At 56.3% G+C, this 12,999-nt stretch overlaps 1 protein-coding gene across 18 annotated transcripts in view; it reads right to left on the reverse strand.

Moving 5' to 3' along the window:
- The window catches only part of MYO18A (myosin XVIIIA), a 103,251-nt gene that overhangs the window by 8,161 nt on the left and 82,091 nt on the right, over positions 1-12,999 (reverse strand). For 14 of the 18 annotated variants that reach the window (XM_058704146.1, XM_058704142.1, XM_058704138.1 and 11 more), the window contains 11 exons: positions 12,556-12,666; positions 11,707-11,811; positions 11,238-11,384; positions 10,746-10,859; positions 9,284-9,400; positions 9,030-9,113; positions 8,475-8,612; positions 5,183-5,368; positions 4,745-4,884; positions 3,875-3,919; positions 487-609 (listed from right to left, as the gene is read on the reverse strand). In XM_058704146.1, the coding sequence (XP_058560129.1) occupies positions 487-609; positions 3,875-3,919; positions 4,745-4,884; positions 5,183-5,368; positions 8,475-8,612; positions 9,030-9,113; positions 9,284-9,400; positions 10,746-10,859; positions 11,238-11,384; positions 11,707-11,811; positions 12,556-12,666 (1,310 nt within the window). The remainder of the gene's footprint in view (positions 1-486; positions 610-3,874; positions 3,920-4,744; positions 4,885-5,182; positions 5,369-8,474; positions 8,613-9,029; positions 9,114-9,283; positions 9,401-10,745; positions 10,860-11,237; positions 11,385-11,706; positions 11,812-12,555; positions 12,667-12,999) is intronic. The other 4 variants (XM_058704148.1, XM_058704145.1, XM_058704143.1 and 1 more) reach the window with 1 other exon arrangement.

Here is a 12,999-nt window from a genome sequence, read left to right on the forward strand (position 1 = left end):
TGAAAAGATCAGAAGAAGGAGAGAATGGGCAGAAAAAGACAGAAATGGAGCTGTGACAGGGGAGTCAGGGGAGCCAGTGTCTTTTTCTGCCAGCTCAGGGGCCCAGCCAGCCCTGTCCGGGGTTGTGGGATCCGGAGTCTCCTTATGCCACCTTCCAGTCTTGATTCCAGGGCCCAAACTTTTGGGTAGTTCAACCGACATTTGTCAAATGAGTAAGTGGGGATGAAGTTAAACCTATGGCAAACCGAAGCCCCGAGTCTGGTAGGAAAACATCGTTTGGGAAAAACAAGGGTGCCACCAACCCTGACCTGACACTGAGCCTCCTGGCGCATCGCACACGCTGGGGGCATGCCTGGGCCCCTCTGAGGCATGCCAGGCAAGAGACGCCGGTGGCATGAGACCCAGCCTCTCTGGGATCCAGGCACTGCTCAGCTATCCCTGGGCCATGAGGTGGCTTTTCCTCCCAGCTCAAGGCCGCACGCTCACCTGGAACTCTTCAAGCTGCCATCGTCGGACGCTGCCTTGGAAGGCCCCTTGTTTTTCGACAACCATGACTTGACCCCGTCGACCCGGTCCTCCAGCTCAGAGTCCACATCTGAGTCCCCCTCGCTGTGGGATGAGGAGCAGAAAGGTAGGCAAGGCCGGGGAGGGAGTGATCACCCGCTGCCCAGGAGGGAGCACTGATGGGGCGGCAGGTTTTTCTCGGGCAGGGGTGGGATGCGGGTGACATGCACATGGGTGAGTCAGGAGGGGAACAAGAGAGGTCAGATGGGGCATACCATTCACAAGGACCCGGCCCCACTCAGCAGGCCACACTGTAGGACAGCCACCAGGAAGACCCTGAGGGGCATGGAGGCACCTCCCATTCTACTTTCTGTGACAGCCCGCTGTTCAGCCAAATAAGTCCAACGGGGATGACGGGGAAACCATCCATGTATCAGTTACAGCTAAATGGCTCTTGGTTAAAAAGAGAGGACTCGTAGGCTCTACGGCCACTCCCAGAAGCCTATTCTGTTTCTTGTGTGCACACTCCCAGAAACGGGGCCGCGGCTACTGCCATTTTCCATGCCTTGACTGTGAGAGCCTGACCGCTGGCCATGGGTCAGAAAAGACCAGGGCAGCTTTCTGGCTTCAGGTTAGCTTGAACGGGAGGCCCCTCGGCTGACGGCAGCGCTAAGCTAACCGAGCACCACAGGCCAGATCCCAGACCGGCCCTGTGACTTCCCTGGCCCTTAAGAAACAAAGAAAAATGAGGAGGGGGCGTCAGCATTCCCTGAGGTGCTAGCACAGTTTCGGGATTCAAATTGCACCCTGGAGATCCACTTGAACCCAGAGAGTCCCAGACATTGGCTCTGTCTCTCTGAGTCTCCTCTCCCCCTCCTCCCCAGTCCTTGTTCCCCAGTTCTGCTTTCTGGCCAAGCTGGCCTGAGCCCTCTCTACTTGCAGAAAAGCCCAAAGGAGTCAGAGTCTGAGGCTGGAGTCATGGTGACTCCTTCACAAAGCAGTGGGGCTTAGAGACAGCTTCTGAGTGAGAATGCTTCTAGAATTCTGCAAAATGTCTGCTCACCACATTCCCCTGCTATGGATATGCTGGGATTTCTCCTCGATATAAATTTCCTCTCATCTGTGTCAACAGGAGCAGGCCCATTCCTGAATTATGTTCTTGAATAAATAGCCACACAGGCCTGTGTGTGTGTGTGTGTGTGTGTGTGTGTGTGTGTACGCCCTCACACACACACACACACACGCACGCACGCACGCCAGAAACCAGAAACCACCAGACTCTGTTCTGGGGACTGTGAGAGAGCATGACCCGTTGGGAGGGGAACAAAGAGGCATATTTTATGGGCTTCCATCAAATACAGAATTATAACGAAGACGAGGCTGGTTGATGCCCTGGGTAAACAGGAGTTTAGCAGACAGCCCCGAAACCACTAATGCAAGCCCTGTGCCTGTCCGAGCCTGGCAGATTTACTATGGTGCATGGGCCCCATGGAACGCCAATACCACCTGATTTATACACCCGTGCAAAAAACCTCCTTCTCTAGCTTCAGAGCCTGTAATTTATCACCACCGTTCATAACCATATTGATTGCCTTTAGAAAGGAGGTGCTGTATGCATCGCAAAATCTATGTCTACATGTTAAAAGTGTTTCTGTATAAATCTCCCCTAATACTGCACTGTTTACTGCTTTCATTAAGGTTATGGCAATAACAACTGTATCTCTAAGTAAATCGAAACATTATTTTTCTGCCCGCCTTAGCACACTCACTCACTGGCTTGCTCGATAACTTGGAGCTGGGGCCCAGAGCTGCTGAGGACGGAGCCACACCACCTCTGCCATCAGCAGGATTGTGGCTAGGACTGCACACCCCAGTGCGCCTGCGTGAGTGCACACTGGTGTGTGTGTGTGTGTGTGTGTGTGTGTGTGTGTGTGTGTGTACTCATGCATGCACGCACGTGCCCATGCCTGGAAATGGTTTAGAATATGATCTTAAATGCGCATTTTATCAGCCCTCGAAGCTCCTACAGTCCAAGGATGGCAGGGCTAGAACACACAGGGGACAGATAGTCGTGGACCCAGAATACGAATTTCCCTCCTTACATTCAGAGCAGCAAACGGGTGGAGAAGCTGGCCTGGCTGCCCTCACCTTCCCTTTAGTTTCGAGCACATAGATGATGTTTAGGTTCTTTTTCTTAAATAATCAGGCCCGTAAACAAACTCCAGGGGCAGGCAGGCTCAGGGGGCAGTTGAAATTTTAAATGGTCGGAATTAAACCTTGAGTCAAATACAATTTATGTCCAGGCTCATGTGCTATTAGTTAACTGGGAGCCGAATCGCGGGGGAACAAACAAACGGAGACAGAATGGCGAGGGATATTAATTGTGTGTGACAACCGGGCTCCAGCGGCCCTCTATCACTGTTACACACTATTACATTTATCATTAGCTCTCACGGAGTCCTTTGCGCGGCCGCCAGCCCATCCTGGCCAGGGGAGGAGGCCTGCCAAGCCAGAGGGAGTAGGGGGAGGAAATCCAATGCCACGCTAAAAAAACAACCTCCAAACAAACAGCCCTGACGAACTTGACGGAGGATCACTCCGATCCGCCTGAAGGCCTGCACATCTCACACCCGCCGTCCAGCTCCCACCCAGAAAGAAAGAATCGAGAGAGGGCGGATATGCTGGGCTCCCTGCCACCTGACAGACAGGCACCAGCACAAATGCCTGGGGCCTCCCTGTGCCCAAGGCGCCCGCAGGGAGTAAAGTAAACACATCTGGCTGCGTTCCCTTCTCTTGCCAGTTCCCTCCCCCCTGCCACTGCTCCCGGGCTGTGATTAGCTGCCTGGATGCCTTCCCCAAACAAGTAACTGCTGGATGCTCCTCACCTTATACCTTTGTCTGCCACAAGAAGGTGGTGGACCTTTCAAAATGAAACATACCCGCTTCTTTTGGGTAGCTTGGGCTCCAAAGGAGCCCCAGGATATGGAAAAATCCAGCCCGAACAGACTTTTCCCCAGAGAAATAGGCTGGGAGGCTTGGTTTCTGAGGAAGGAGAGAGGGCTGGAGCTCAGGAAGGCAGATTGTGGGTACCACCGAATGAGGCTGAGCTCTCTTTTCTGATGGAGCCCCCGTCCTGCACACCAAGGGCATGAGCGCCAGCCTGCACCTTCCTGGGGTAGCGCCTCACTGCCCTGGCCTTGCCTCCCCTCAGGGCAGAGTCAGTGGTGTTAGCGTGAGACCAGCTTGGAGAGTGTGCAAGAGGCCGTGTCCACGTGCGGCATGCAGTGGGGACCCTGGGTGAAAGCCAGTGTTAGGGGCAGTTAGACACCACAGAAGGAGAGGCAGAGAGCGCCTGCGCCCCAGTCCTCACGGTTTATTCTTTCTTTTCTGATACTTTGTCACCATGTCCTGCAAACTGGAAACAGAAAGAAAATGGTGGGCTAGGGGGACAGAAGAAGAAGATTGAAAAACCAGTGGGCAAAGCAAGGGTGGACCTCTCAGCCAAGGTGGACATCCTGAGCAAGACATGGCTCTGGCTGGCTGAGACCAGCTGGGGGGGGTGGGGTGAGTGACAGTGTATCCTCAGAGGGAGGTCTGGGCCGCCCCGGGGCACTTTTTCTCTGCCCCCAAGGAGCAGGCTTCTTATGTGGGCCAGGACCCACTTGCAGGATGGGGCATCAGCGCTCAAGCAGGAAGGGGGCAGGTCTGGGGGTGGGGGTCCGCCCAAGGCAGCCTTCGGAGTTTCTCCAGGGCCTGACCCTCACCCTCCAGAACTGCTGGTCTACCTGCCTTGTGACTTCTTCCTGAGCCTAGGACTATAAATCTCTCTCTCCGAAACCATTCCCTGGGTGGGTTTTATGAGAGAAAATCTCTGGCATGGTAACAAGGTACCATGGGCCTTAAATCTCTGCTTTCCCCAGAGTAGGGCAGGCGCCATCGGAAATGCAGCTAAACGGGGGAATAACTCATTGTGAACAGGCAGAGCTGGAGAGCCAGGTTCCCGGGAGGCCTGAGGAGGGAGGACAGGGAGGGGGAGGGAGGGCATCTCACCCGGGCAGCACCAGTCCTGCCCTCGGTCATTACAGGACAGGGTCCATGCTGGGGTCTGGCGATGAGGGAAAGGTGGGCTGGTGGCTCAGTGGCAGGGAGACAGAGACTGCAGCTGTTCTACCTCGTGGCCTGCTCCACAGGTGGTCAGAGGGCCTCGGTGCGGCCGCCGCTGCCCCAGAGGCCCCCTCACCTGGTGATGAGGTCCTCATTCCCATCGCTCTCCATCTCGTCCTCGATGGCGGCCTGCAGGTCCCCAATGCGCTTGAATGCCAGCTTGAGATCGGCCTGCAGGCTCTGGTTAGCGGCTTCCAGGCTCTCCAGATCCATCTCCTAGGAGGGAGAGGGGGCAGTCGAGTTCACCGGAGGGCCAGTCTCTATCTGGCTGCTCTAGAGAAAGCCCGCTGCAAGTCTCTCCAGGCCGGGAAGGAGCGCCATGGAGGCGCCATGGAGCACCAGATGGAGACTCGGGCACTGCCCCCGGCCCTCTGGCCTGGCCTCGGGACGTGTTCCTCTTCCTTCCAGAGATCTAAACTCTAGTTTCTTTGTGGCCCATCCCCCACCCCAGCCCAGGGGAGGCGTGCACCCAGACAGCTGCCTGCTCGGGGCCCTGCGGGTTTTGGCACGTTACCAGTTCATGCTTCTTGCGGCTCGCCTCGGCCTCCTTCCTGGCGAGCTCGCCCATCTCCTCCTTGGTGTCGCGGAGCTGCCGCTGTAGCCTCTTGTTCTGCTCCTTCTCCCGGTTCTCAGCTGCTGTGCGCTGATCCCGCTCCTCAGTCAGCTTCTCCATGTTCTCCTTGAGCCGGCTGGCCAGGCTCTGGAGGGGGAGGTAGGGAAGAGAAGCCCACCAGCTAGTCAGAGACGAGAGTGTGGCTCTGACGAGACTCCAGAGTCAGGAGGCCTGGGGTCCAGCTCTGGCACCACCACTCACTGCTAGGTCTGCTAGGTGGGCAAGAATTAAAGCTCTCTGAAGAGCCTTCCTTTATCTTTTTTAAAATAAATGAATAAATAAAATAATTAATTGATTTGAGAGAGAGAGCGAGAACGAGAGCGAGAGAGAGAAAGAGACAGAGTAAGCAGGAAAGGGGCAGAGAGAAGGAGAGACAGAATCCCAAGCAGGCTCCAGACTGTCAGCTCAGCCCAAGACGGAGCTGAAACCCATGAATTGTGAGATCATGACCTGAGCTGAGAGTCAGATGCTTAACAGACTGAGCCACCCAGGTGCCCCCTTCCTTTATCTTCTGTAATATGGGAGAATAACACCTACCGCAGTCCTCTGGTGTCTTTTTTTTTTTTTTTTTTTTAATTTTTAACGTTTTTTTAATTTATTTTTGAGACAGGGAGAGACAGAACATGAACAGGGGAGGGTCAGAGAAAGAGACACACAGAATCCGAAACAGGCTCTAGGCTCTGAGCTGTCAGCACAGAGCCTGACGTGGGGCTCGAACTCACAGACTGCAAGATTACGACCTGAGCAGAAGTCGGCCGCTTAACTGACTGAGCCACCCAGGCGCCCCTGGTGTCTTTTTAAAAAAAATTTTTTTTTTTGATGTTTGTTTATTTTTGAGAGAGAGAGAGAGACAGAGAGAGACAGAGCGTGAGCGAGGGAGGGGCAGAGAGAGAGGGAGATACAGAATCCGAAACAGCTCTAGGCTCTGAATTGTCAGCACAGAGCCCGATGCGGGACTCGAACTCACTAACCGCAAGATCATGACCTGAGCCAAAGTCAGATGCTTAACTGACTGAGCCATCAAGTCATGCCCCTCCCCACCCCCAGGGTCTTTTAAAGATTAAATAAAGTAAAGTATGTGAAGGCACTTGGGATGATGAAAGGTGCTATCATCATCATCATCATCATCATCATCATCATCATCATCACCACCAAGGTTGGAGGAACCCTCTGGCTACAGCCTGGGTCTGTCTACATTGATAACCATTGTGGGGCCTCCACAGTCAGCAGGACTTCCCTCAGGGACTCTGAACCCAGCAGCTCCAAAAGCTAGATCCTGTGCTTGGAGGTGAATGGTTTATGAGAGTTCCTGGATTAGGAGACTAAACAGTCATCAGATTCTAAGCACAAAGCCATCCCTCTAAGCCTGATGAATCTCTGTTCCTCCAGAAACTGAATACATTGTTCCCTCCCGGGCCATAGGACGTTGCGCAAGAAATGACCTGGAGGTTGCGGCAGAGCATGAGGGAAGGACCTGCTTCTGGTTCTACTGCGGACTGGCCATGGGGTCTCCACCCCAGGCCCCCCAGCCTCTGTGTCTCTAAAATAACAGCACTAGACCATATGATTTCTAACTTTTATTTGTTTTTGAGAGAGAGAGAGAGAGAGAGAGAGCGAGCGAGCACGGGCAAGCATGAGTGGGGGAGGGGCAGAAGAGAGGGAGACACAGAATCCGAAGCAGGCTCCAGGCTCTGAGCTGTCAGCACAGAGCCCGACGCGGGGCTCGAACCCAAGAACTATGAGATCATGACCTGAGCCGAAGCTGGACGCTTAACTGACTGAGCCACCCAGGTGCCCCTAGACTATATGATTTCTAAGGGCCATTTGTGTTTAACATTCTGTGTGTCTAAACTACAAGACTGCTTTTCTGAGCAGAAGGGAAACAGAGCCGAGGAAAGGGACTGAGGTCGACAAGGAAAGGAGACAAGTATACAGATCTGCCCCAGAGCCACCGGATCAATGGCTTTTCCTGCCCCTTGATAGCTTTGTGACCTTAGGCAACCTATTTAACCCTTCCTGTATGCAAGATGGGGGTCAAGATATTACCAGCTGTGCTGAGGCTGTGGTGTGTAGCCGAGGAACATCACTGGGTCTCCCCTAACTCTCCCTAGCTCTCCTGAGGATTGTGACCTCATCTTGGGAGCTTCGGCCATACTCCCTTCCCGGGTCAAGGGTACTAATGCCCTCTCAATGCCCACTGCCAGCTCCAGAGTCACCTGTTTCCATCCCTTCCCTGGTGCCTGCTTCACGGGCTGAGGGGCTGCCAGGGAGGTGGCAGGGACGCTCCTTGGCACGCACGCCCATGAACACAGTTCTCATGGAGACCTGGAGGTGCTTCTACAAGTCTACAAGCTCAAGCGGGAGGAGGAGAACTTAAAAATAGGGCGAGGGGAGTGTTCACCCAGAGACAATTCTGCCTGCCTCTCTCTTCCCACCTGCTCTACTGGGGAGGGTGGGGCTGGGCGCGCCGGCTTCCGGAGCCTGGAGCAGAGAGGACTGGATGTGGAGTATGGAGGCCACGGGTGGAAGGGATAACAAGACAGAGCAGGAGAGGGGTGAACAGGAACAGGAGGAGGGTTGAAGGAAAGGATGAAGAGCAGAGGGAGAGGAGGCATGGGATGGGCAGAGAGGAAGAAGTGGGGAGAGGGTGGGGAGGAGAAGCGCAAAAGAAGGGGGCAGACGTGGAGAGAAGCAAAGAGAGAGGAGAAAAAGCAGAGACAAGAAGGGTGGGAAGAAGTGAGGAAAAAAGGCAATAAAAAAGGGAAGGGAGAGAGAGAGCGAGCGCGGTGAGATGAGAGAACAGACTTCAGCCCTCACAGAAGTGGCGCCATCCGCTGCATATTTATGACCCTGCCGGAGAGCAGAGCGAGAGCGAGTGAGGGGACCGGCGGGGGGAGCTCATGGTGGAGGAAAATATGAAGACAAAAAGCTAAGCTGCTCTGGTCCCTTGGCAGAAAGCAAGCACGGAAACAGAATGTAAAGCAGGCTGGCTCCACGGTGCCCAGAGAGCAGGAGGGGCGGGCGGGGGGGGGGGCGGGGGGAAGGCACCCGCCCCGTCAGCTGGCCTGGCAGCTTGGCAGGGGCCTCTGAGGAGCGTCCGTGGCCTGCCCGGCGCAGCTGAGCATGCGTGGCTCCAGCTGCCGGGGCAGCTCTGCCCTGCTCTGGCTACGGACCACGACAAGTGTGCACCCACCTCCAGACGCTTCACTTGGGTCCTTTCGAACTCCAGGCGGGTCTCCAGCTCCCGGATCTTAGCTTCCTGCCTGCTCACCAGGGACTTGTCCACCATGGACTGCTCCAGGAACTCCACTTGGCTCTGGAGGGCTTGTAGCTGGGGGTGGGGGCAGGAAGAGAAGAGCTGAGCCCAGAAGGGAGGGGCAGAGCCTGGGCAAGATCACCATGGTGACCAGAGGGCCGAGGGAGGGAGGGATGCACTGGGGAGGTGGGAGGACAGGGCCCCGAGCCAGAGGCATTCCCCACCTGGCCCGATGCTGGCACAGATTTTGCCCTTTGGAGGGAAAGGAGAAAGCCGAGGACCAGAGAGGGAATAGAAATGTGAAATGAGGCAGCTGAAGCCAAAATGTCTACCGTGGTGATATGGCTCCAAGCCTAGCCCTTCGCGTGCATTGATGCGGCGGCGTGGATTACTAATAACTGAGAGGAGCGCTTGCTTTCCAACGGGCTTGGGGGTCCGCCCCCACATACAGGGACCCCACACCCTCTTTCTACCAAGGGAGAAAGTCCCCACCTTCTCCTGCAGCTCCTGCTTCTCTTTATTGGCTTCTTCTAGCTGAGCCTGGAGGTCATTCATCTGTGCCAAGTCCCGCGAGGCCTGGGAAAGGAGTGAGTGCTGAAGCAGGATCCCCATGAACACAAACCCCAGCCCACCACACCGCACACAGAGTGCAGGCCCGCGACTCCCAAGAGAAGTGGCATGGGGGGGGGGGGCTTAGGAAGAGGACCAGAGGGCCAGCGTCTGTGGCGCGGGGTGTGGTGGGGCACCTGCGCCACGGCTGCCTTGTGCTTCTTCATCAGCTCATTCATGTCCTCCTGGTCCTCTTCCAGCCGGCTCTGGATCTCATTCTTCTCACGCTGAAGGCGGCTCAGCTGCTCCTCCAGCTGGACGGAGGCAAGACCGATCAGAGGGCATGGGGCCTCGAGTGCCCGACGGCACCAGGTGGCAAATCCGAACTTCCCCATGCCACCTCCAAAGGGAAGGGGGTGATGTCAGGGCCGGGTCCACGCACTGGTCCAGACCCGTGGCGCTCGGGCAGCTGAGACAAAGGCTGTCTTCACAGCGTGGGCAGACCCTGGGCTAAATGACAGCTGCTTTCTAGCAGCTCTTTGAAGGCTAATGAGAAGGCAGAAAAGGTCTGCCCAGAACAAATGACCCATCATCCTGGCACCAGCAATCTAGGCCCTAACCTGAAGGTACTCTGCCCCCTTCAGGCCTCAGGCAAGGACCCCTGGACTCTGGGAAGCTCTGCTAGCTCGGATTCTCATTCTCCCCCCCACCCCCCGCCCCCCATGGCCTGCTCCCAGGCCATCCAGCCCCCACAGCCGGTCCACTCCTGGGGGGAGGGGAGGAGACTGCCAACAGCAGCTTCAGGAAATGAATGAATCTATTAGCCTGTAATTCCAAACCAAAATGACTGCGTTGGCTCCTTCTCTGCCCCATCCGTCTTGTTACCGGGCTGTGGGGAGCTGGGGAAGCCTCCGCCAAGAAATTTATTAACTCGGATTTAAATAAAATGGTAATTTTATAACAGCCTTTTTTAACACAATTAAAGAATTTGAATTACTCACCTGAAAACTGCTGAGGAGCACAAATGTCACGGGGATAAATCAAGCCCGGGAGATTGGCATCTCTCAGCAGATGGGTGACCAGCTGGGGGGCCGCGGAGCCCAGAGCCCAGCCTAGCCTCCCCGCTGCCCCCTTCCCTGCCCAAGGAGGTACTGGTGGCCGCATCCCCGTAATGAATTCCCGGCCGATGGATGGGCCATGGGAGAGGTAGGGAATTAAAAGGGAAGCATTAAATAAAAGCTCTAATTAGCTGCCGCTTGGGCTTGTCAGTGGGCTGGCCAGGGGAAGAGGAGGGAAACGGAGCCATCCCATCCTCTTATCGGTGCTTCCGCTAATCTCTAGGCACCTGTTTACATCCCTCAGCCACATTAGCTGCCTTTATTTATGGTGTCGGGGCCTGCGGCCAAGCTCCCACAGGCAGGTGGTTAAACAGGGAGATGGGCCCTTGCTGGCTCCCTCTTCCACCTCGTCCCCCTCCCGGCCTCTGCTCTGAGTGGGGAGGGGCAAAGGAGGGGAGGCCCCCTCTCCCTGCAGGAAGTCCTGGAGTGAAGGGAGTGGGCTGGGGCAGGGCCCCCGTCTGGGGGGAACGGAGCCACAGGTACAGCTCTATTTTGCTTCAGCCACCCCCCCGAGCCTGGCCCGCACACCCCAGTCCCTCACCGCGGTCTTGGCTTTGGCGATGTCATCAATCTGCAGGTGCAGGTCTTCGATCTCCACCTCCATTGCTTTCCGCGCTTTCACGGCCGCTGCACAGGTGAACTCTGACTCCTCCAGCTGGACACAGAGCCACCCCCGCCCCAGGGAGAGACGTCAGCCATTCCCTGGGAGCAGGAGGGCTGTACAGGGTGCTCACAGGGGAGAAGGAGCCCAGGCGCTCTGTTCGCTTGACCCCGGGGCTGTGGCATGTTGGGGTGCATGCACAGGCATCTGCTGTGGCAGGGAGGGTGGGTACGGGGACCCATCCATGCCATCCTGGGGCTTGGCGGTCACGCTGTATGGCAGGCACAGATCCTAGGAGTCTGGCTGCTACAAGTGGCTTCTCCCCCTTCCCTGTTACCTTCCTTCTCAAGGACTCAAGAATCCCTGAGAGGGGCAGGAGCAGGAGAAAGAACCAGCCCCCTGGAGCTGCCGACTTCCTCTCTGTAAAGATACCTGGTTCTTCAGCTGGGCGATCTCCCTCTTGCTGGGTGCGTTGTTCTTCAGGTGGTCCAGCATGATCTGGGCATCTGCCAGCAGGGCCTTGGTGCGCTTCAAGTCTTTCCGGAGCCGCTTCTCTGACTCCAGGTCCCGCTGGTTCACCTGGGTGGACACCAGAAGCTGGGGCTCTGGGTTCCACCACAGAGCCTCCTCCTATCTTCCCTAAGCCCCTGGTTCACTCTTGCCCTCATTCTGAGAGTCCCCTTAACAAGTAACAACAGAGGAAGTGCCAGGGTCGTGCCGGCCAGTGAGAAAAGCCTGGGGGTGCTGTGTGTGGTAATGACCCCAGTTATACACGCGAGGACGGTGGGCTTTACGGAGCCCAGTCCCCCTCCCCATTCCCAGCTTTGTATCCCTGAGATGGCCTCCCTAAGGCCGGACGGTACAGGCTGTTGGCCGGGCCCCGCCAGCAGGCCACGCTTACCTGGTCGCTGAGCGCGGCGAGCTTGCTCTCCAGTTCCCGCTTCTCTCGAAGCACCTTCTGCTTGTCCTCATACTCCTCCTCAAGCTGCACTTCCATTTGCTTCAACTGCAGGGCCCGGGGACAGAGGCCCACCGGTCCCTTCAGCGTCTGCTTCCAGCCAGTCCCCTTCCCTTCTGGATCCCCCTACCCTGGGAAAACTGTGGGGCAGGCTGAGCATGGAGGACCTCAAGGGGCCAGACCCCAAGTCTGGGGTTCCTAGGGTTTCAAAGCAGCCTGGGAGGGAGAGGAGGGACTTCGTTCTGAGTGGGAGGCTTCGTTCTGGAGTGGGCAGGCCCTGCTGGGTCAGGCTAGCTGACTGCAGAGGGGTACAGAGTGAGCTGTCGCTTGGCACAGAAAGCAGGGAGCATTCGTGCCTCAAAGGACTGAGCTTCTCTATCGGCCCCGAGAGCACACATCCCAGCCAATGCCAGGGTCTCCAGCAGAGGTTCCGGGTCCAGAATGGCAATGGATGACAGTGTGGCTAAGGTAGGAAAACAGAAAACCCCTTACTTTGTTTTTTTTTTATGTTTATTTATTTACTGAGAGAGAGAGAGAGTGCGCACAGGCGCAAATGAGTGGGGGAGGAGCAGAGAGAGAGAGAGAGAGAGAGAGAGAGAGAGAGAGAATCCCTAGCAGCCTCTGCACTGTCAGTGGAAAGCCCAATTTGGGGCTCAATCCCATGAACTGTGAGATCATGACCTGAGCCAAAATCAAGAGTTGTACGCTCAACTGACTTTAAACCCCTTCCTTTAAAGCAGTGATGGGGGAACCAGGGTTTGTACGGGACAGGGTAGGTGCCCATTACCTTACCTTCTTCTGACATGACTGCCGGGCCTCCTCCACCTCCTCATCCCGACTTTCCACCTCCTTGGAATGGGTCTGTCTCATTCGCTCCATTTCCATCTCTAGACGTAGCTTGGCCTGGAGGTGGTTGGGAATAGGGACCAGGTTCCTGACCCCAGTGCTACACCCTGACGGGCAGTGCTCCCTGGGCTCAGGAGTGGGGATGGTCTCTGCCAGAAATACCCCTGTGCTCCTGCCTTGCTCCTGTGGCAGCCAGCTTCTCCACAGAAGCCGAACTCCCTCACTAGATGTCTGTCCCAGGCCCAGGGGAGGCTGCCAGAGGTGGGGACAATTCTGTAGGTCTTCCATTTGGCCTTCGGGCTCTAGCTCCCTGGACTGACACGGTGGCTGGGGAGAGGGCTGGGTGGGCTCAGGGCCTCCTGGCTGCTGTGCATCCTGAACCCCTGAACG

Source organism: Neofelis nebulosa, chromosome 16 (assembly GCF_028018385.1).
Source record: "Neofelis nebulosa isolate mNeoNeb1 chromosome 16, mNeoNeb1.pri, whole genome shotgun sequence".
NCBI classification, from domain to species: Eukaryota; Metazoa; Chordata; class Mammalia; order Carnivora; family Felidae; genus Neofelis; species Neofelis nebulosa.